The sequence below is a fragment of the Callorhinchus milii genome, unplaced genomic scaffold (genome assembly GCF_018977255.1).
Source record: "Callorhinchus milii isolate IMCB2004 unplaced genomic scaffold, IMCB_Cmil_1.0 Scaffold19, whole genome shotgun sequence".
Lineage (NCBI taxonomy): Eukaryota > Metazoa > Chordata > Chondrichthyes > Chimaeriformes > Callorhinchidae > Callorhinchus > Callorhinchus milii.
The window spans coordinates 3,601,726-3,625,046 of NW_024704760.1; the positions used below are offsets into that span (position 1 = coordinate 3,601,726).

Sequence of the window (23,321 nt, forward strand, 5' to 3'; positions counted from 1 at the left end):
TACCATTATGCTGCTGCTGTTGCTGCTTCTGTTGCGTGTCTCTGGTGGCTCTTGTCCACACCAACAGTCCGTGCGGTTTGGTAACACCAAGCCTCGGTCAATCGTACGATCGGTAAACTCACCGCATAGAGTCCCCCCGAAAGGGGCCGTCCCTTGTAAACAATGAAGCCATAGGTGAATCGAGATTTACGGCGAACTGGGAGTTGCAGAGTAACGAAAGGACCGCGACCAAACTCTTAAGGAAAGCAAACTGAAAAGGAGTTTCCCAGCTGGGCCTCTCGAAAAAAAAAGGCAGCTCGAAGCATCTGTCCCCCAAGACCAGTCGCTGGTTTGCAACTGTGTCTGCGGCGTTTAACTTGGCGACTCCCATCGCTCCTGCTCTCCCCGTTTGGTGGCTGCGCTTGGCGAATCGTCTGTTGCTCAGCCGCTCGTTCCTGAAGAGGTCGGTCTCAACTCTCCAGCAGCATGGCGGCAATCAGCTGCTCGACCTTGTAAGCCAGTCGCTGCCTCCGAGCCTGCTCGTCCTGTTCCAAGGCAGCGGTTATCTAACGGGCGGCGAAAAAGCAAGAGGCAAAGTCAAGAACAAGTTCTGGACGGGTAATGGAACACAGTAAACATAGGGAACAGGAGGACGAGGCCATTCAGCCCCTCGGGCCTGTTCCGCCATTCTATTAGGTCACGGCTGATCTGTACCTCAACTCCAAACACCCACCTCTGCCCCATGTAAGAACATAAGAATTTCCTTGGCGAAAGAAGACCAAGGTCCATCCAGTTCGCCTTCACCATCCTGGCAATCGCATGGACATGTCGTGTCCCAAACTATACACTGTATCCCGAGATAATAAGAACATATCCCTTGAAAGCCTGCTCTAACAAAAATCTATCCACCTCAGTCTCGAAAATTTCAATGGATCCAACATCTACAGGCTTTTGGGGGAGAGCGTTCCAGATTTCCATTATCCTTTGCGTGAAAAAATACTTCCCGATTTCACTCTTAAACTCCTAATAGCCTCGAATAGTGACTGCGGTTTTCAGAGCAAAGACATCTCTCTTTTTTTTAATCTCGCCACGGGATTTGACACAATCGCAGACGGGAAGGAGGGAATAAAAGGCCCATCATGTTCACTGTTGGGAGAAACTCCTCACTCTGTCTCGCTCGCGCATATACATTGACACTCAAACAGCACTCACCAAACACTTATCTGCAAAGATAACTCATGGAAAAAGTAACCAGCGGTGGTGATGAGGGGAAAAATATTGAAATGCATCATAATGTTTGATGAGGAGCTTTTACGGTGTTTACAGCCCTCTTATGTGGTTGAGTTGCCTTTTGACGCTGTGAATAACATATTAAATAAATACCCTGAATGCTTACTAATGCTCTTTTAAGTATCGTAGGGCTGATCATTTAGATGGGAAAATAATGATTTGTTTATCGGCTGGAATTATCTTCAGCAATGCAGACCTAAAGGACTCTAGATCCTCGCGATCCAGAGAAATTAGTTGCTAGACCAGACATCATTTGTTTTACATTACCTGAAAAATCCATTGCCTTTAATTAACCAGTAGCAGAGAGGAAAGGAACACTTGCATGCAATAAGGATCCTATGTGTATATTAAAGAATATTCAGTGCCCACAAAGGTTAATATTCCAATTAAAGAAGGTGAGTGAAGCGCTTTGAGACGTCTCAACGACGTGATGAGGCCCTACATCAAACGCAAAGATTTTTTTTATTATTATTAATATTTTTCTTCGGCCACCAGCTAAAAAACGCACATCAGGACTTTCTCCCTCACGTCTGAGACTTTTTAACATCGCCGAGCACACGATTTTGCATGCTTACCTCTTCACTGTATTTGATAACGTAGGAATAGATCTCGTTCAATGCGCTCAGCATGTCAAACTCATTCACGTGCAAACGGGACTGTTCCGCCAAGTAGGCGTTCATGTCTTGATCACTGATGGCAGACATTTTGGCGATATCGGCGTAATACCTTTACAAGTAGAAAAGAAACGCACGTGCGTAAGTATTTCAACAAACACCTTCCTTTTAATAACTTAAAAATCCCCGCAATCAGTTATGCTCACCCGGAGGGGTGCGTTATTTCCTGACGTTTAAGCCTCGCGAATAGGAAGAACGACAGACACATTGGGTGAAGACTCAAAGGGTAATTAACAGCTGGAAGCCTTGCCAGGAAAGGTGGTTGAGGCCAGGAATACTGGGACTCATTCAGAAAGCAGCTCGATGCTGTGATGGGGGAAAAGGTGGGGAGGAGGGAGACCGAATGGGCTATTGGGCTTCTTCATCCGAACCAATCTTTTATGAGTCCTGGCATGTGTTATTGTCACAGAGGAACAGATTTTAGGAACGGAATGAAGCCATTCAGCCCATCCAGCCAGTTCCTCCACAGCACTTTGTTACAACTTCCCCCACCCCCTAGTTCCATCACTCTACTTCCTCACCACTTGATATTTTGACTTTTCAAGTAATTATCCCTCTCTGTTCTTGATAACAGCTCTGTATTTATAATGCCATTTCTCATTTCCAACAAAAGAAACCGCTGTTTATTACAGCGATTAGTTTACGACAAACCATATTTCCCAGAGGGTCGTTATTCTTTTATAGAATTTCCTCATTCTCAATGAATGCAAATTATGTATGAAGTGAGTCCTTCAGCAGTTTGCTGCGCGCCATTCCCAAAGAAGAGGATTTTTTTGTAACTGCCGTAATAGTAAAGATACTTCTGTTATGTAAGAGTAACCCATTTATTGCATAAAATACGTACTAGGTTGATTTGACAGCTCCGGGTCAAAATGCAACTGTGTGCAAAGGAGTTGACATATTCCCTTCTGAATGATATCTTGTGCCATTTGCACAGGCAGGCATAAAGGCAAACAGCAGGTGCAGTCTGCCTGGGGTACATTACACACAAATGGGGGCAAAAGTAGCCCTGTGCATCCACGCAACTCTCATTAATCACCATGATGAAAACTGCCCCAAGGTATCTGGAACTCGGCAGTGGTCCGCGAGTGAAGTTATACCATCAGCGCCTGTCACATCTCTGCTTCCCTGTCATTTCAATGGGAATTGCAAGACTGCTTCCAGTTGCCAATGTTATATATTGCTCCGCGCTTTTTAATCCAGTCCCATCTTCATTCAGCTTGGAAGTTCAGGCTGATTGATCGCAGCCATCCCTTGGCTTCTAGACTTAATGCTGTGGTGTGCTCACATTGGGCAGGCAATGCATTTGTCGCGAAGCTAGATGCATAAGGTTGTCGTAACCCAATTAAATGACATCCCCCCCCACCATCACCACCACCCCATCTCCCCAGCTAACAACTAACTTCCTGTAATAACAATACAAAGCACTAAATGTTTCACGTCATCAATTTGCCCATCAGGGTTTTGACTCTTTGGCTAAGGACATGATTACCCCTCCCAGACTCAATGCTGTGAGTTATGGAGGCTGGTCAAGCAGCGTTAAATGAGGTATGCTTTCGAGATGAGCTTTGAACGAGGTGAGGGATGTAGGAAACTTTGTTGTCCTGCACTTTTAAGAGTTTGCTAACGCTGGCAAACAAGACTCTGTATTCTCCACTCGTATAACAAAATCAGATTTGCAAACTTTAGGCAACTGCAACTGAATCCTAATAAAAAAAACCGTAACTTATTTTGTCAAAAAATGCTTTATTTGCACTGGGATCTTAGTAGAAACTGCCAGTTTGTAATATTTCCTCCCCAGTCTATTTAACTGCTCAGCCTGAACTGCAGCCAACATCAAAACACTATTATACAAAATACAATTTCCCACCCTCTCTCAGAAAGCTATTTGTGCACACAAGATGAATGAAGTGCGCTGGACCAACAATATTCAGTGTGCTCAGCGTTGAAAAACGTAAATAGCTGAACACATTTTATGCCTGGACCATAATACATCTGAACCTTATTGCCTGCCGCAGGAAATCTAAAATAAAAAATGAGGATGAATGGGAAGTGGTTTGGAATCGATTGGATTGCGAGAAAGAGCAAACTTTGGGATTTTTTCTCATCTAAAACTCTGCAGCTCGTGTACTCTCACGCCCCAGGCTCCGCGACCCCATCACTCCCGCCCTCGGCCGACTCCACTGGCTCCCCGTCCCCCAGAGGATCGAGTCCAAGATCCTCGTCCTCACCTTTAAGGCCGTCCATGGCCTTGCCCCCTCCTACCTCTCTAACCTGCTGACCCTCTACCAACCTGCCCGCTCCCTCCGCTCAGCGGGCTCCGGCCTGCTCCATGTCTCCCGCCCGACCTGTCCTACCATTGGTGGCCGGGCTTTCAGCCTCTCTGCCCCCACACTCTGGAACTCCATCCCACGGTCCCCTCACCTCACTTCCTCCCTTGCCTCCTTCAAGGCCGGTCTCAAGACCCTTCTCTCCCACTTCTCTGCCTTCCCTCACCCCTACATCACCCCTCCCCCATGCTCGGGCCCCGACATCTGACTGTTCAGCGCTTTGGGAGGTCCTCCCGACGTAAAAGGTGCTCTATAAATGTGATGTTGTTGCTGTTGTTGTTGTTTCATGCTACTGTTGAATAGCGCATTGAAGTCAAAATGTGACTTTGTTAAAACAATCACCAGTGCTTATACAACTGTACATTTCTTGTGGGCAGGCAGGTAAGCATGCATGTATGTGTGGCCAACAACCTTCCAGATAAAATTGGCCATTCACTTTGTGGCTGTTTGAGGGATTTTGTGGGGCATAATTTGGCTGCTGTTCTTGCCCACAAAATACATCATCATTTTGCTTCACAGACCCTGTGAAGCACTTTGGGACGGTTTATGTTACTGGTGCTACATGAAAGTCGAGGATTATTATTATGTCAAAACGTTGACTTCAGTATACTGAGCTTTTCACCCAATGGTGTTCACGTTCTGAGGTTCATATCGAAGGCGCCTTTAGTCATGAGTGCAACTCACTATTCAGGTCAAAACTTCAGTTTGCCAATCGAAGCTTGCGGTGACCAAATTCACCGATAAGAACAAAACGGTCTCGTCTACTGGCTGCCCATAATAACAGGATCCCAATGTATTTGTTCATCTGGAGATGATTAGCACAGCTATGCATGGCGCTATATCAAATGCAAGGATGATTATTATTTTATTTTATTATTGCAAACTCCCAAATCAACATTTTACATCACATCAGGGTTTAATTTGTAGAACCACACTGGTCTCCTCTCCTAGAATTTTTTATGATTAATTCCAGTTGCTATGCACGAGGGAGAAGGGAATAAGAGAGGTACAGGTGAGGGTAATCGGTGGCCTGTGCGGAGTATGAACACCAGCACGGATTAGGTGGGCTGAATGGCCTGGTTCTGTGATGCATTACTCTATAACTTTTATCGTGTAATCTTTCTCTGATTTCATTTCAAGTCAGATAACAGCTCGGCCCACTCACCCATGGCTCTGCAGAGCTCATACTGATATACACTAACCTCTCAACCCAACTCTTGTAGTTGGGGATATCCTTGGCATATAACAGTTTGTTGGACGGAGAATCCTTTCCCAGCCGATGCTCAGAAGTCGAACACGAGTCCATGAACGTTTGTGCCACCACAGAGAGACATGCGTCTGTAATGCTGCTCTTGTGAATGTCGAACACAAACTGTGGGTTCTTGATCACGTTGACCCAAAATCTCAACGGCAAACTGCAAGAGGGGCAGGGGGCGGGGGGAGGGGGGGGAAAAAGGACAAACTATTAGTTATGGACGCGATCACAACTGCAAATCCAGACAAGGGTATTTAAGCGTTCTGAGACACTGCCTGCGTGAAGAGCACAGTAGAAATACAAGTTGCTGCTGTTGTCGGGAGAGTTGCCAGGTTACCACCAAATTTCATTCACTGCAGATTTTAGTAGTGACTCAGCCATGGAGATTGTAAGTAGCTCGTATATTTGTGGTGAGCAGAAGCGTTCTTCCTTAATAAACTTTTATTGAATAAGGATTGATTGGAGAAATAAAGAACAAAAGCAACCTTGTGTTATTTTGTTTCCCAGTGTGGGAAAGGTACTCAAGTACTTGTGATTCAACATTGTCTGTACTTATTAAAACATTTCACGAAAGTCCTTGGAGAGGGAAAAGAAAATAACGCTGCAGGTCATGACTACGTGGCTAAAATCTTAACGGGAACGAAAGTCTTAGGGTGAAGAACAAACTATGTAATTGTAAAACGAGAGTGTTAAAAGCTGAATGATTCAAAAAGTTAACGCAACCTCAAATCCACTAAGAGTTACAGCCAATGTAGTATTGAGCTTCCGCCCCTTGGTCCAGCACCTCCCATAATGACCTATTAAAAATTCCTTCCTGCTGATCACAGCATCAATCTTGACGGGTTCAATAACCAGGGAAAACACGCAGCAGTCAAACCTGCTACACAGTGAGAAGCCACCATGGCGGAAATCGGAGAGGAACTCATTAAACTTTTAGAAAGATAGAAAAACAGCTTTAATTATCTTTAGCCTTCTCATCAGTTTGGTGCACATTTATCAACAGTGAGCGAAAGGGAGATCAATATCAGAATTAAACACTGCACGCCTGCTTTATATATTGCTAGCTGTAACCGTTGCAGCTGCTATGCTGGCAACCAAAGGATCCAATATGGACTGTAGGTTGATGTGCAGACAGACACGTTTACTTATTCTAGAAAGGTTTGATTTTAGCTTAGCTTATAATGATAAATGTATAATTTATTATCACTGGGACGTCCTCCCGACGTGAAAGGCGCTTTAAAAATGTAATTTGGTTATTGTTGCCGCGGCTTAGCTTCGTCTGAGCTCTTTATTTTGTTCCCGTCGCTGCTTGGCTACGTGCGTGCTCTGTGACGCAGCGCCACAGTCAGCCTGGGTGGCTACCAGGTGTAACTGCACAATGCCACAAAGCCACTTTGACTCGGCGTAACTGCAGCGAAAAACGCAAAATCGAAATATACCTGAAAACAAATATGCCCATGTCATTCCCAGTTCCAAGACCTTTCCGATGAGGTATAAATCATGTCTCTATGTCAATTGGTTATTGAGATCCTTCTTGAAGCGCAGAGACAGACAGACAGACAGACAGACAGACAGACAGACAGACAGACAGACAGACAGACAGACAGACAGACAGACAGACAGACAGACAGACAGACAGACAGACAGACAGACAGACAGACAGACAGACAGACAGACAGACAGACATTGCTGTTTTATTAGTATAGATGGATCGTTGAGCTGACTGACTGAATAACAGATTGGGGAATACAGCGAAGTGCATTGGCAGAAAACAGGAATGTTAAGATAGATTGTATGGTGTTACACAAAAAAAAATGTACAATCATTCTACCCTTTTTATGATTGTCGTAACTTTATTAATTAAACAATAATTCAAGATTACTTTTCTTGAAGGTGGAATAGTACTTTGGCATCTAAGGTTCCATCCAGCCCGAAAGGAAGGTTATTGGTTTTCAATACATAAAGTCACTTGGAGATTAATTAAAGAACATATAGAAGGCTAAGATGAGCAGGGTAAAGAAATACGGAGAAATAACCAGCTCAGCGCTGGATTAAGATCAAGCTGAATAAATTTAATGGAATAAGTACAATATAATTAACTGAATAATCTTGATGCCTTCCCGACATTTCGTGTAATTGAACTGTCAAAGAGTTCTCTAATCTCAAAAGTGCTTTCTACGTTCATGGCTTCTCATGTCCTCTACCAGACGCGGAAACAAGAACAACTTGTATTTATATAGTGACCTTCATATGGGGTTAGCATCTTGGACCTGAGGAAACCCGTGAAGCACTTTGAGACGTCTTGAAGATGTGATAAAGTACTCTATCAAATGCAAGGATATTATTATTATTATTATTATAACCAGACTCAAGTTTCAGAGCTGTTTCTAGAAAAGCTGATCAATTCTTGATTGGAATTTGTCACCACACACAAAGGACAGGACGTAAGACAGAGTTGCAGGTGATGACAGCGGAAGAGGGTTCCTGCAAGCAGGAAAGTTTGGCAGCTGATGCTCTGAGGAGACTCACTGAACTGATGGTCAGCGACCGAAGCAGCCAATTCGAAATCACGCCAATGCCTCGCTGAGCTGAGAGCCTGATAAGATCAGATCGTCAGGGCAGGATGGAATTGTGATTAAAGCAATCCGTTATCATATCGCTTTCCATCTCCTTGGCTTAGCCAACAGGACTGAGATCGACCGCGACTGCATGTTTCTGGAATAGCATTAAGCATTTTGAAACCGTTTCAGCAAGTACTGAAAAATTCATGTCCGCATATAAAAGGTCTCTTCTAAATGATTTCTCCTCAAGCGTTGTACGCTAGAAGCACGCATTCCTACCCAAAGCGGCGCACGAAAAAGGTAACAAGGCTTTAACTGCGCGAGCTGATAATCTCTCACAAAAGTGTTCGGGTCAGTAAAAATGCCGAGCCGAGGAATGATTCCATCGCCCACCGTTTCTTTTCAAGCAAACAAACGTTCTCCTCTTTGCTTTGCAAAGAACGTGCAGGAACCTTCATGATGGAATTTTTGTCTGTGCGGAGCTGTGGTTCAGCTGGACTGAAAGCCCCTGAAAGCTGAGCGGTGCGAAGCAGTTCCCTGGAGGCTCTGGCCTTACACACCCCGAGGAGGCTGAGTCTCAGACAGACGTTGGACGCAGGCGAGAAAGTCCTTCCATTTCACACCCGTCCTCCAGTCAGACACACCGCTTCCCCAGAGAAGCTCGGGGAAAGGAAAAGGAAAAGGAACGTGGCTGATCACCTTGATGTCCTTGTCATGTCATAATCCTCAAGATTGCACTCTTATCTCGGGAAGAAAGGAGCTCGCTCTTCCCCATTAACATTTCAAACAGGTGCAAATCAGCCTGCCGAGCTGTCAGGAGTCCGTCCGACAAGCGCTTTCATTATTGGGGAGGACCACCAGATCCGCTTTCACATTCGTTCCTTTGTTCAAACGAATCCCGGCGAAAATTACTGATGTTCTTTTTCTTTTATTATTAATTTCTCCTCCGCAGGAAAGTTCAAACCTCACCCTTTCCTTTTGTTTCGGATCAAAAAAAAAACAATCTAATACTAGATTTTTTTAATGTTTGGAGCTTTCAAGTTTTTTTCTCTCTCTAACCCTCCCCCTCCCTCCCTCCATCCGCACCCCGCCACCCCCCCCCACCAAGCCCCGCTGCCCCCCTTTCCTCCCTCCCTCTCCTCCATTCTCCACTACAAACATAAAGAGAATCAGTCAGGACATGAAACGGTTTGGCACATCAAAACACCTGGCTGGAATATGGCTCATGCCATCTGCCTGTTCTGACGTTTGAAATAAAGAGCCGACAGTATTGACGCTTAGGCATGAAATACGGACTCGCAGGTTCACAGTTTCCAAAGAGCTGACCTGCAGGGACACGGATTTACACGCTAGTTTGCATAATGTACAATATTAGGGTTATCCGCTTTAGTTTTATTTCCCTCGTCATCCAAATTCAGCCCCAAATTCAAATGCAGTGGCAAGGTTGGATGCCGAGCAAGGGAGAAGATTAGGTGACTGTAGGCTTGGCTGAAGAGATGAGGGAAGTGAATGAAGAATAAAATAAATAAAGGATAAATATAGATGGACAACATCCTTGCTTATAATAATAACACTCGCATTTGATACAGCTCCTTATCGAGTCGTTGATACGCCTCAAAGCGCATCGCGGGATATACCATCAAGTGCAGCGACGGTATATTTTGTGGGTGAAACGCAGCAGCCAATGGTGCTCAGCAGCGTAAGGAATCCTCCTCCACCGTCCTAAACTGCAACTCTACCTTACTTACTTACTGTGGGCGACGGCAGGTTCGAAAGACAAGAGCGCAGAGATCGATTCAGATGAAGAAGGACCCTCCGGCCCATTCGATCCCCAATCCTCCCGGGATTCAACCGCAACAACAACAACTTGCATTTTAATAACAGCACCCTTTGCGCTGGGTAGGGTTTCCGGAGCGATTCAAGGGGGGGGGAAGCAGTGGGACGTTTTGCTCACCAGTTACTCTTCCACGTGTGCCTAACGTCCATGTCGTGGATGGTGTGTCTGTCCGCCTGCTCGTCCAGGAAGTCGAACATGTACTTGATGGCGAGAGGCAGAGCGCTGCCCCTGTGCACAGTGCTGAACAGCGTCTCGAACAGGTCATCCACAAACTTCTGCAGCGTGCCCTGAGAGAAAAAGCAAGCGCTCACGTCACCCTCGGGGTTCACTCGACGGGGAAATCCAAGCGCCGAAACCGCGCGTTTTTCTTTTTCTTTTTTTACAAGTCCCCAAAATGAAGACCATCTGAGAGGTGTTGGGGAGCACTCCGAACGGTTCAGTCAATCTGTCCGGTCAAGCCCGTAGGGTGAAGTCTTAAACCTGGGCGCTGAGAGGGGTGATTTCTACCAGGGTGTGACTTAAAAGCCCTAACTGAGATAGGGAGGGAGGAAAAACGATCGGCTTTTCGTTCCTGAGTTAAACCCGTATTCCGTGAGCTCGGGGACAGACGCCTGCAACTCAATTCGTTTCAGCCTCTCTCCAGTTCCCTCCCGCACACTGGAGTCCGGTATACAGCGAGTCTCAACAAGTTGCTGTGCGGAATCGGCCGCCACGTTTGCCCGCAGAACACACAGTCACTACACTTGACTTTACAGTGTGTCCTGTGAAGCGTTTTGAGCCAAACTACATCAACCTATCGGCATCATATCAAATGTAAGGATCATTACTGGTTTAATGTGATTATTATATATTGTAAGTTGACTCTTGTGCTAATTGGAGCGCATCCCGTCAGTAAGAGCGATAATAATAATCCTTGCATTTGATGTAGCGGCTTATCGCGTCGATGAGACGTCTCAAAGCGCTTCACGGGATACACTATAAAGTGAATTTGCTGCATATTTTGTGGGCGAAACGTGGCACTTTTATTCCACCTCGATTCGTATTGAAAGCCCAGCGAGTGGGGTTACTGGCTTGAGAATCTGGTACCTTTGTTGCCAGCAGTCTGGTCAGGTAGATTTCCGATACCATCTTGCTGCCGCGGTCCCCTTCCTTCTGGTCTCCGTGATCGTGGTTCTTCACCAGGTGCCACACTTTAACTCCGCTCTCTAAATCCGGGGTGATCATCGGAGCCCGAGAACGCAGGCTGTCAGGGCTCCCGGTGTAACGCAACGTGGAATCTATTCGAGAGACAAAAAAAAAAACATTCAAGCAAAGGGGAATCCAAAAAAAAAAAAAAAAATTGACTGTGCGTTTGAACAGCCCTATCCTTTGGAACTCCCGGTCTCCAGCCCTCAGCCTTCCCTCTATCGAGCTTTAAATCCTACCTTAAAACTTATCTCTGCTGCTGTCGTCACCTCCCACTCACTCCCTGTTCACTCTTGCTCCTCATCCAATCACCAAGAAATCTGCAATCACCCATCTAAGACTGTTCATTTACTTCACCGCTGTTTGTGGGACGTCGCTGTGCGCAATTGGGTTGCCGGGTTTCTCCCACAAATTCACAGCCACTTCGCTTTGCGGGTGAATCCCGTAAAGTGCTTACAGGTGTTCTCCCAACGCAAAAGGCGCTTGGCCGAATTTAAATATTTGAATTATTAATAAGTTTGCTCGTTAAAAGCGCGGAGTCAGCACATTGTCGCAATAAATGAATCCACGTTGCGACTGTTTGCGTAATTTAAGGGAAAGAGTTTCACGAGGAGTATTTTTTTGGTTCTCGTTGTGTAAGGAATCCGGTTAAGTTATACCACAGGATTTATTTTAGGCAATTGTGAGTGGGGTAAAAGGTACTCACTCCGATAGATGGTTTATGCTAGGTCCTTGTTGTACAAAAAAGCCTTTTGGTGAATGCAGGCTCATCTCAACTTACCGTAGCGGCTGATAGATGTCCGACACATGCTTGTTGTGGTCGGGACATTGTAAGACGAGGTCTGTTTGGGAACCAGAGCGATGACTGAGCGCTCGGACACCTGTGAAGGAATTAGCAGAATTGAATTCAGAGCGGGCGATGAAACCGAATGTTCTTGGCAACGAGGTTGTTGCTTTCTTGATACCCAGGCGCCAGTGGGGAACTACAGAGGGGGAAAAAAAAGGTAAAGCACAGCAAATAAAAACAGTTGTCATACGCGACTGCACCCGCAGTGTGTCGAGATTGTAAGATCGCAAGATGGGAGTCCCTTCAATTCACCTGATCTTAACCTCCCATAGTACACCCGCCCTTACCATTCTCCCATCGCAGCATCAAGCTGTGTTTGTTTGTTAAACCAATCCCATCGTCCTGGCCTCAAACGCCCCTCCTTGCCAACCCATTCCAGTCGTTAATTGTCCTCTTTGTACAGCAATATTTCCTGTTATGTTGGGCCTTTTAAAAAGAAAATTAGAAACACTTTCGCGCTCCCACCCCCCACTGACTATCAGTAATGTCGGTCCTTTTAAAGATTTTATTGGACACTGTTATTTATAGGTTGAAGAATGCCTAGAGCGTTCTGGCGGAGAAAACTCGGTAATGAAAGGAAATTCCATTGATAATATTCAGCGGTTCACTAAAGCGCCATTCCTTTCCCCGACCCTGATAATTTACAAGAAAACAAAATGCCGCACGCGTAGCATTCTTCCAGGCAGTCACAGGCTCAAACAGTGAACATCTGAACCAGTTCAGGAACTGAGAAATAATATATATTCAGGGGAAAGTGGACTGCCCCTTAAATCACTATTAGCTCTGCACTGAACCTGGCATTTTACAACGACATAAACCAGAAGTGGCTGAAAGTCAATCTGGTCACGTTTAGGAGTTTTGATGGTGGGAAAATACCACTAGTTAAAGCTCAAAGGTTCAGTTGGTGATTTTGGAATTCCTGTCCATTAAAAACTTCTGGCTCAGGTGTAATTTACGTCAGGTTCACTGGGTCGAAGCACAAGCCGACACCGATGTGCTCCCGCCCTTGCGTTAATAATAAATAATTAATGATAATCCTTGCATTTGATGTAGCACTTTATCACGTCATCGAGATGTCTCAAGGCACTTCGCAGAATGTATTATAAAGTGGATTGACTGTGGAGTTTGGGAGAAACCCGGCAGCCATTAGCGCACAGCAACGTCCCACAAACAGTCATGGATTGAGTGGCCCAATTTTTGGGGGGAGGGATTGTTAACCCTGGAAAGCAATTTGCCAATCGACGAACAACCAGGTTTCTACTTATTGCGAGGTAAACAGAGGCGTGATGGAGTAAGGAAATTTGCCGAAAGGTTTCGCCCCTGCCCGGGATTGATATTAACCGACACCTCGCTTCATTTGCAAAGCACTGGTCAGAGGGCTTTAGTATCCTCTTGGTTATTGATATGTAAGGGTCAGTACCGCCCAGGGCTTGAGTTAAGATCAGTGCATTTGTGGAGTGTTGACAGGCACTACAGCAGCAAGTCATTTACTCAAAGCTGACTGGATATCCAACTACCGACCGTGCTCGGTATGTAACTAGAGTTTCACGCAATAGACCATATGCAATATCATGTCACAAAGCGCATCTAGTTATCTGAAGCTTACTCCCCGACAAAGATAAGTTGGACAGGTTAGAATTGCATTGCTTGGAAGCTAAAACAATCCCACCTCCCCTACACACACTCATCAAAGAATTAAAAATAAAATAACCAATGTTGGATATTAAAAGACCGAAGTTTGAAAGGGATTAATGTTGCTTTGATTTCGAGGTTAACATTCAATAAAAAGGCAATTGGAACTCTTGAATATGGGCCATCTCATGCTAAGGCAGCTGAGCATTTCAAGGAACTCTTTCAAACCTCAATAGCCGGAGTACTTATAAGAACCTGTTAATAAAAATTGACACAAAAAAAATCATAAAGTATACTTTTATATCCCGCGGAATTCCAATTTCGCATTCATCTCCATCGACGGACTAAGAAAAAAATTCCCCTCGTTTTATTTTAGCAGAATAAACTATTAACTTTGACATAATAAATGTAAAAAATGTTCCACGTGAAATCTTCTGATTGACTATTATAATGAATAATGTGTACAAAGCAGCAGGCACATCTAATATTTCTTTATTAATCCTGTTCTCCGAGGAAATAGAAAATGCTAATCCCATTCTATTCACTGACATGATGGGGAGCCGGTGCTGACAAAGAAGGAGGTTTAATTCTGTCAACCGCTGTCAGCTTTTCGCTAATTTGAATTTGCTGCAAATCTCCTCTTCATTATCTGCCACCACTCAAACCGCGCAATAACTGACAACTCATCAACTCTTCATTTGATGTTAACCTTTCTGGTACCCGTTCGATTTCAAATCCTGCCTAAAGTCCTTCCTTTTTGATCGCGCTTACAGTCGTCTCCCCCACCCCCCCCCCCCTCTCCCTCTCGCCCTGGCTCGGGGGGTCAGACTCCGCCACTGTCAAGCCCTGCAGGACGCTACCCCGCGTGAAGGGCTCTATATAAACGTAAGTTGTTGTTGTTCCCCCATCATCACAGCGTCATGTTGCTTGTGTGCGTGTGGTGTGCGTGTGTGGTGTGTGTGTGTCTGCACTACCTGATAGTGTGCCAAAGTGTTCAAGCGCTTCCAGTCGTTTTCAATCTTCGTGGTGATATCTTCGTCCTGTAGGACAACACGAGCCATTCTCCCCTGACGCCACTCTGTGGAGATGTGCTACAGGTTAATGGTCAATCCCAACCTTCGGATTTCAGCGCAACTCGGCAGAAAACAGTTTCGCTTTCAAGAGTGGTTTCGGTAACAAGTAAAATAATGATGGTAAGTTTTAGTAACTGGTGTACGCAACTCGCTGCCGCGTTTCGCCCACAAAATATACAGTCAATTCACTTTACGGTATATTCTGCGAAGCGCTTTGAGACGTCTCAACGACATGATAAGGCGCCGTATCAAATGCAAGAATTATTATTATTAACAACTTTCACGTACTACATATTCTACGTATCCATTAATGGTTTTACAGCTGGAAGTTCCTTGTATAAACTTGTATAAACTTCCAGCAGGGACAAAGTTTATACAAGCAATTGGGAAATGCGCTGAACATCACAATGGGATTACATACCTAGGTCCATATCAACTGCACGTGGCCGCTGGGAATATGGCACATTTTTGTAGATGGAGTCTAGGATTTTCTCTTTGACCTGGGTGATTGTGTCGCAGTTCAGCACTTTCACTGGAATCTCAGGACTATTCTCATTGTCTGGATTCACGCAGTTCAGAATCTATTTGAGCAAAAGAAACACACACGTTAAACGGGTTAAGAAATCCAAATACTGAGGGTCAGTCCTGATATAGTTAACATGGTCAGTTTCGCTATTTTAACTTTAAAGACATTTTTGTGCATTTATAGATGAGGGCATAAAGTTTATCCACCCTTCAAACCCAGCAATACAAAGGGAAAAAGATATAGACAACCTCAAACCAATCCAGGCTCTTACAGTGGTATTGCCATAAGACAATGTGGATGATGATTTCAATTAAAAATGAATCAACGCGAGCATCTTTAGCCCTTTAACCAATGTGGCTGAACATTTTATTTCAGAACACTCAGTGCACACAGCTTTCTCGGAGCAGTGTTGGGAGTTTGACAGATGAACTCACTAGGGTTTTATACTCAGTTTGTTGTCGGATCAGTTTATCCTCACTGAGGGAATAGCGTGCCTCTCCTGTGATTGCATCAATCGGTCCTTTCTCCATCTGCTGTTTAATGGCGCAATACAACATGAAGAGAGGCTCACCAGCACATTCCTGGAAAAAAGACAGCATGAATAAGAAAACGAGAAGGGTTCATTTCATTTGGAAATCTCATCCAGCTTGTCATACAAAGAATCAATGCTTCATATCGCCCCGCTGCTCAGTCTGCAAGCAGCAGAAATACCCATTGCCTCCCATGCTTCGAGAACACGTAACATAGCAGTGCAACAGAAATGGACCCAAGGCCAGAAATTTCACCTGGTCTTAGCCTGTGACAATCCTTAAATTCAGTTTCTTGCTTTGGATGCCGATTTTCTTAAATGAACTGACTTCCAAATTAATTTGGGAATTTTAAATTTGCCAATTGAAATTTTGAATTTGAGGCTTTTTCCACAATTCTGTGCGGCCTTAAATTTGAAGCCACTATGGTCTTAGAGGCCAAGGCTAGATGGCTCCAGTTTAAGCTAGATTTTTTTTGGGGGAAATAAATACACAATGAATTTAGATGTGACGTTTTAATTAAAAAACTGAACTTTTTTGCAGACGAAAAAATAAATATTTGCTGAACAGAACATATCTGAAGGCAAGTCGAATGAATACATGTTATTCAGATAACTATATTGACGAAACAAATAAAAAGCAGTGTTTAAACATAGCGAAACTCCTCTGAAGATTATCATACTTTACCTTAAGGAACTTATGCAGGAGGAACGCAAACCAATTAGTCAACATTTTCTCAGCCACAGACTCGGTCCTGAGAACGCAAAAGGAAGAATAAAAACTTTCAGAGATTACGGCGTGATCCAGGGATAAAGAACCAAAGTGGTGGCTGCCATTTCAACATTCAAATCCACCTGGATATTCTGTGCACTCTGGTGCGTTACCTCAAACAGACACGGACATGAAAGTGCATGGTGCGACATACTGGAAGACATTACAGAGGACAATAAACACATCAAACCCTTGGAACTCGGGGTTGTGTGCAGGAGCAGCAAATGCTCAGTAGAAACGAGATACATTGGCAGAATATTTGGAGATATATCCTGGCATTCTCTAACTTAAGAGCAAACCCCACTTAACCCGAGTGCAGCAGATGTGGCCATTATGTTGATGTTTCGACAGTGCAATAATCAAGGACCAATACAGCATGAAGAGATGAAAGCAAGCAAACACTCGATGCTTCCCTTGCTGGTGGGGATGGTTGGCAAAGGACCAGGGATTGGAAAATATATAATTAACCACGTAGTGCTCAAGTGGGATTCCATCACCATTTCTGTCTACAAATCCTTCCATCCAATGTATTTAATTAATTTAGCTCGGTGAAACGCATTTAGGTACAGCTAAATGCGTCATACTCTAATTAGACCTTTGTGTAACAGACCTTGTGTAAAACTTGGGCGATGTCCCTAAGATCAGGTCAGGCGTTTCACTGTTAAGTGCTCTGAGACGCTGCCCCGTGTTCAGGGCGCTATGTAATTGCTGTTGTTGTCGATCCGCAATTTGGGAATTGGAAGCCGCATGTTGAGTGCACGTCACTCTCAAACAGGCTTGGAGAAGCCCGGTGTTGTCAGTGCTCAGATGAATGACTAGAGTGGTCTGGGGTTACCACAAACCTCACAGTGGGTACATTACACTGTGGCAAGGCAGCTGGCAATAGGTAAGAGATTATCACCTGAAACAAACGCATACACATCTCGATCACCAGAAATAGGGAAGATTTGTTATACCTTTGCAATGAATGAAGACTGAGCGAAAAGGTAGCTATTTTTGACAACCAGCGTAAATTATCCCCGGTATCTGTAAAACGGTCTCTAAAATCCTTTTAGCTCTCAATGAGCGTCACGTAGAATAAAACACTTTTTGAATAGTGCAACTGTTTTATGGCTGATGGCTGTTATTTACTCTGACAGATGTGATGTAGCCTAGGATACGAATGCATCTGAAAGTTGCAAGAGATATTCAACAACAACTGGCATTAATATAGCGCCCTTAAGTGGGTAGCGTCTCGGAGCTCTCAACGGTGGTGGAGCTCAACGCCGAGCCGGGGAGAGCCGGGAGATGATCTTAGCACGGTCCAAGAGGAAGGTCTTCAGATGCTATCTGAAGGCGGGCAAGGCAGAGGGACGAAGGCTGAGAGATCCAGAGTTAAATTCAGTATTGAAAGGAACAAATGGAAGAGTCTTAACATCCCTGCTCCCCCGAGCTTTAATCCCATTCCCATTTACAATACTCATTTATGTAATAATACCTTTGTTGAAAATATTATACAGAAAAATATAGATGCCATTGGTGAAAGTAATAGATGTAAAAATGATGAAACGCTACAGCGAGTGCTGTAGACTGGTAATGGAGCTCCTTGACATGTATATATTCAAAGTGTGTGGAGAAGCACAGATAATGATGCACAGTGTTAAAATTGTCACCTCTGGTTATTAACATCTGCTAGGGATTCAGTAGACTGAAACTCCATTAAGATGTTAATCTATGAAAACATAATTCTATTTCTGCATAGAAGGTGCCTTTTTGTAGAATTTCAAGCATGCAAATTGCACAACCGGTGGAGATGACAGAAAAATCAACAATATCAGACTGTCACCTCATCTCGAGACCTTTGGGGCAATGCCTTCCGCAGATAGAGGTGGAGAAAATTCTTCTGGATTGCTCTGAGTGTCAACACAAGCTGAGAGAGTCGCTTGCAATTAGGGAACGCTGATTAAAACAGAAAATTGCAGTCCCTTGAATTATCTCTCCAACACAATTCGAAACGTGATTTAATATTCATTCTCCGAATACCAATCTATGTTTTTACAAAACAATACAGTTTTGAAAAGAAAACTCCCTTCTCTTTTCAAACAGCGCCTCGGGATCTTTAACGTCCACCTAAACAGGCAGACGGGACCTCAGTTTAATGTCTGATACGACGGACGGCACCTCTAACGGTGCAGCGTTCCCCCCAACACTGCCTTGGAGTGTCATCTTAGACTACTTGATTCCAAATCCCAACGTGGGGTTTGAACCCACAATCTTCTGACTCAGAGGCGAGAGCGCTACCACTGAGCCAGGCTGACACATAGAGATGTAGAGACATACGAGACACATAGAGATGTCCAATTAAAGATGTCCAGTTAAGACCTTTTCTAGCCTGGCTGGTCTCGGCTCTGCTTACTGTCAAAAAGGACAGGCAGAGGGGGAGAAAGAGATGGGAATGAGCAGGATTGACAGTGGGAAACAGCTTCTGTCACTAATAATGGTTTTGGAAAATCTTTTAGAAAATCAGCCATGTATCAAAAAAATAAGATATTTTTTAAAAGAAAATAATAAGTTTCCATTATTTTCATCTCTTCCGAAGCCTCTCACCGACACACCAGGAAGGGGATAGCGAAGATCGAAGGTCCTCTTCGCAATCACTGGCAGTGACACTCCTCTCAATCACTGAAATTTCTTGTTAATAGCAATTTCAGCATCAGTCGGGAACGGAAATGGCTTTGGATGGGATGGTACTTAAAACCACTTCTCCGATTGATGGTTTGCTGACGGAAAAAAGGCTCAATTCAGTGTCTTCTTTCCAAGAAAGCAAACTTTGGCTGAGTTTGTCATCCTAAAGCAAATAACAATTGCGCTTTAAATAAAAACCTAACGATTGTACAGAAGACCTGAGGGATAAGCAGACGTTGGGTCATCTGCCTTCTGTTTAATCTTGCGAGCCCATCCGAGTTATCCTAATCCGGGCCAAACATTGCTTTGTATCAATATAATAAAATCAATGGTTGCTAATTAGCGATCTCGTGTAATTAAGTTTCAATCATTACAATGGGAAGCAGGTGGGGGTGGAATTAAACACTTGGCTTATCCGGTTAAGGTTGAAAAGAAAACGTCTTTGAAAACTTTTGCCTTGTTGAAGAGTCAGATCCAGATTTTCCAGGTAAAGACTTGTCGTGTTGTGTCTCTGCTCTCAAGCTGACCAGAGCTTTGAGACCTGCCACCTAGCAGTTGCTTGGAGCTGACGTTCTCTGCAATCGTGTTGGGACAATGCTCAAGAGACATCAGGACTGGGAAGTTGTGGTAACAGCCATGTAATAATATTATTATTGCGCTAGGGTGTCAGCCTAGACCGTGGGGCTCGAACGTCCGGACATGGGGCTTGAACCCACAACCTTTTGCCTCAGAGGGGAAGAGTGCTCCTGATTGAGCCAGGCTGCCACCTACGCAGTACACAGAGGGTAATGAATAGTTTCCAACCTGGGATGACTTCCGGCTTCCGGAACGGATGAGAATCTGGAACTCTCCCCCAAAAGGCTGTGGATGCTGGATCCAACCAAATGTTCCAGATCGAGGTGAAGTGGACTGATTTTTGTTAGGTATCAAGGGGTACGGAGCAAAGGTGGGTAATTGGAGTTGAGGTACAGCTCAGCCATGATCTAATAGATTGCGGAACAGGCTTGAGGGGCTGAATGGCCTTCTCCTGTTCCTGGAATCGGGATACATTTCACACACTGACCATTGGGACACGGAGGCAAAAACACAGGGAGTTCTGAAATCCCTCAAGTCAATAGAGCGAAGCTTAAGGACTAAACTCGCTTACTTGCCCGTCTCAAATGGAGAGCAGGCAGGCAGTGTGTGACCAGGAGGAAGGCTCGAGCGTGAGAGAGACATGATTCCACACTGGGGGTGGAGGGGAGGGGAGAGAAGTAGACCGTATAAGATGTAAATACAGGCTCTTTGGCATCTTGTCACATCTGCAGCTTGGCAGGTGTCACGGGTCGAGAACTGCCAGCACGGAAAATAGCAGGAGGTGTGAAGTGAGCAACGAGAAGTCACCTGATACCGTCCTTCCCTTCCTTCCGATCGTAACTGCTGACACTCAACACTGAGCAACACAAGTGTGAGTGACAGCTCTGGAGCAATCATCTGGTTGCTGGACACAGGAGTGGGTGGGTGGGGGGGTTGGGGTGAGGATGTGGGGAGTTAATGGAAAATGAATGAATCAACCCCAAAGTAGCGTCAGTTTTGAATTTACTCGGCTGGAAAGAAATGGCTCTGTATTTTCTGCGATGCACTAGCCTTTCATGCGCGAACGAATGAATGAACGAATGAACGAAAGCACATTTTTTCTGGGGGAAAAAAAAACCCACCACAAAATTGTACCCCTAGTCGAAAAAGATTTCCGCCCACATTTCGGAGTCTGAGAGCGCTTTTCCTGGCGTAACGCTCTGTTTTGATTTAACTGGAGCCCAGCATTATTAGCGGAAATAAGACGGAACATTGTTATTTTTATCTAGCCCTCAATTCCTTTTTTTCGGGGGGGGGGGGGGGGAGGGCATTTGGTGGGAGGGTGGCGGGGGAGTGGTGGTGTCTGTGGTTCGCAAATGTTTTTCTCCCTCAGGAGGCTTTCAAATCTTTTCCAGATGCCTCAAGATATTTTGAGAGCAGACTCCCGAAGAAATGTCACCCTCCACGCAAGCGGTCATCATCCACATTCATTTGGAATACGATTTTCAGATGTTCCGTATTTAATCCCTGGAAAAGATTTCCTCCCCCTATTTCCCAGCAGGAGAACCATTGATACTCTCTCTTAACAATACCTCAGGGTCCTCCACATTCCTCCCATTCCCCCCCTCCCCCAACACCGCCACCAACCCCTCTATTAAAAACCTCAAATGCAGTCAACTCGAATTTACTTTTAAACGCGTTGAGAACTGAAGGGTATTTTATCAGGCCAACGCATTGCTGAAATTTATAACCCAGCAAATATTGCAGGACGTGAGTTGCGAATGAAATGCAGCGAAGTACTGCTCAATAAAAGAAGGCACAGAGGAGAGCTCCATCCGAACTCCCTCCTATTCCTCAAAGGACCGAATCCAATATCTATTTCGCTTCCAACTGAATAGCTCCCAACACCACTGGAGGTTATCAGACACTGTACAGCTGTGTGTGCTATTGTAGCTCCTAATTGTGCTCCTGCCTTTGGTGTCACTTTGATACTAACCAGACAGCACTGTTGTATCCAGATGTTTGCCGCCACCCCCACCCCCCTTCCCTGCCTTCTTCCAACCTGCTTCCAAGCCTTTGGAACGGTGCAGGAGAGCTAAGGTATTACACTGCCCCTGAAAGCCATAGAGGCCTCTTGTTCCCTCTCCGCTGTAAAGCGCTCCAAGACGTTACCCTACGTGAAGGGCGTCGTATAAACACAAGTCGTGGTGGTTGGTCTCGCACACAGGGCAGCTCAGAAAGGTTGATTTTTGCAATGAGGTTAGTTTTCTCCACCATCAAGATTCTGTCCCGACCGCTGACAATTTCAAGGTGGCCATGAACTGGAAACAAAGACAAGCTGCGCTGGGAACCCTCGACATGGTAAGTGCTCAACGTCACCCCATTTCTCCTCCTTAGAAAGAGATCCGCAGGGAGACAGCAAAAAAAGAAGTCTGCAGCGTTTCCAGATGAAACACAAAGGCACATTCTAGTGGTATTGGAACAATCTGCTTCCCACTTCACAGGCATGTTGGCAGCAACATATAACTGTGTTTGTTTAAAACACAAACGCCGAGATCCAAGTTAAAAGTATATTACTATTGTAACCAGGGCTTCAGCATCGATAATAATAAACCTTGCGTTTGGTGTAGGGCCTTATCACGTCATTGTGTATATATATACTGTATATTGTATACTTTACAATATATATGTATATTGTATACTTTATGGAATATGCTGTAAAGTGTAGTGACTGTGTCTTTTGTGGGCGGAACGGGGCAGCCAATTGCACCCCAAGCAGAATGGCAAACTGCCAGAAAGTTCAATCGCGATGTGACTTCATCTCCAAGATCTAAAATTCGATTTGTCCATAAAACCAAATTTAAAAAAAAAGAGTGCGAGGGAGAGAGAGAGAGAGGGGGGGGGAGAGATAGAGAGCAAGAGAGAGAGAGAGAGAGAGAGAGAAAGCAATCAAGAAAGGGATGCACAATGAGAAGCACATTGTGCCACAATGGTAAAGGAGCCCATTATACTGTTAAGAAAAATAACGAAAACCTGTTTTTCATCAGTTAACGTTTTTCTGAAATTGCATTTGTCGAGCGTGAAGCGTATGTAATGTCCAGAATTACAGAAGATTCGGGGGGAGCAGGTCCCCTGTGATAATTTCTTCCGACTTGTTCCTGTTCTTTGGAAAAGGAAAGTAGGAACTTTGTAGGACTGGGGCTTTTGTTTGACCCAGATACAAAAGTTAAGCTAAACAAACAAATAAAAAATAATTAAAAAACCCTGCACGGCTCTTATCTCTCACCCCTCTGAATCGATTTATTCGCCAAATAGCTATCTGGTTCGCTCCTGCGTTTGCTCACACAATCTGCCTGCACTGCTTGCCTGGGAAGTCCATTTAACACTTTCTGTGTAAAGTAATTAAATCTGAATGGTCTATTCACCTTCTCTCTTCTGAGCTTGAATTTGTGTCCCCTTTGCTCTCGTTTTGGTGACCGGGTTGAACGCATAAATGGGACCCAATTTATCTGCGATCGATATTGTCTTGAATACGTCTGTAACATCTTACACCTCAGTCTTCTCCTCGCTGCTGGGAAGGTTCTCAACTTCTCCTCAACAACTCAAAGTGCCTAT

The 23,321-nt window shown here is 44.7% G+C and overlaps 1 protein-coding gene across 1 annotated transcript in view; it reads right to left on the reverse strand.

The window, feature by feature from the left end:
- The window catches only part of LOC103182525 (plexin-A2), a 192,229-nt gene continuing 168,908 nt past the window's right edge, over positions 1-23,321 (reverse strand). Inside the window, 10 exon segments of the mRNA XM_007899589.2 lie at positions 1-545; positions 1,845-1,995; positions 5,476-5,688; positions 10,044-10,213; positions 11,013-11,203; positions 11,893-11,992; positions 14,565-14,668; positions 15,085-15,244; positions 15,624-15,770; positions 16,404-16,470. Of these exon segments, the coding sequence (XP_007897780.2) occupies positions 450-545; positions 1,845-1,995; positions 5,476-5,688; positions 10,044-10,213; positions 11,013-11,203; positions 11,893-11,992; positions 14,565-14,668; positions 15,085-15,244; positions 15,624-15,770; positions 16,404-16,470 (1,399 nt within the window). The 3' untranslated portion in view covers positions 1-449.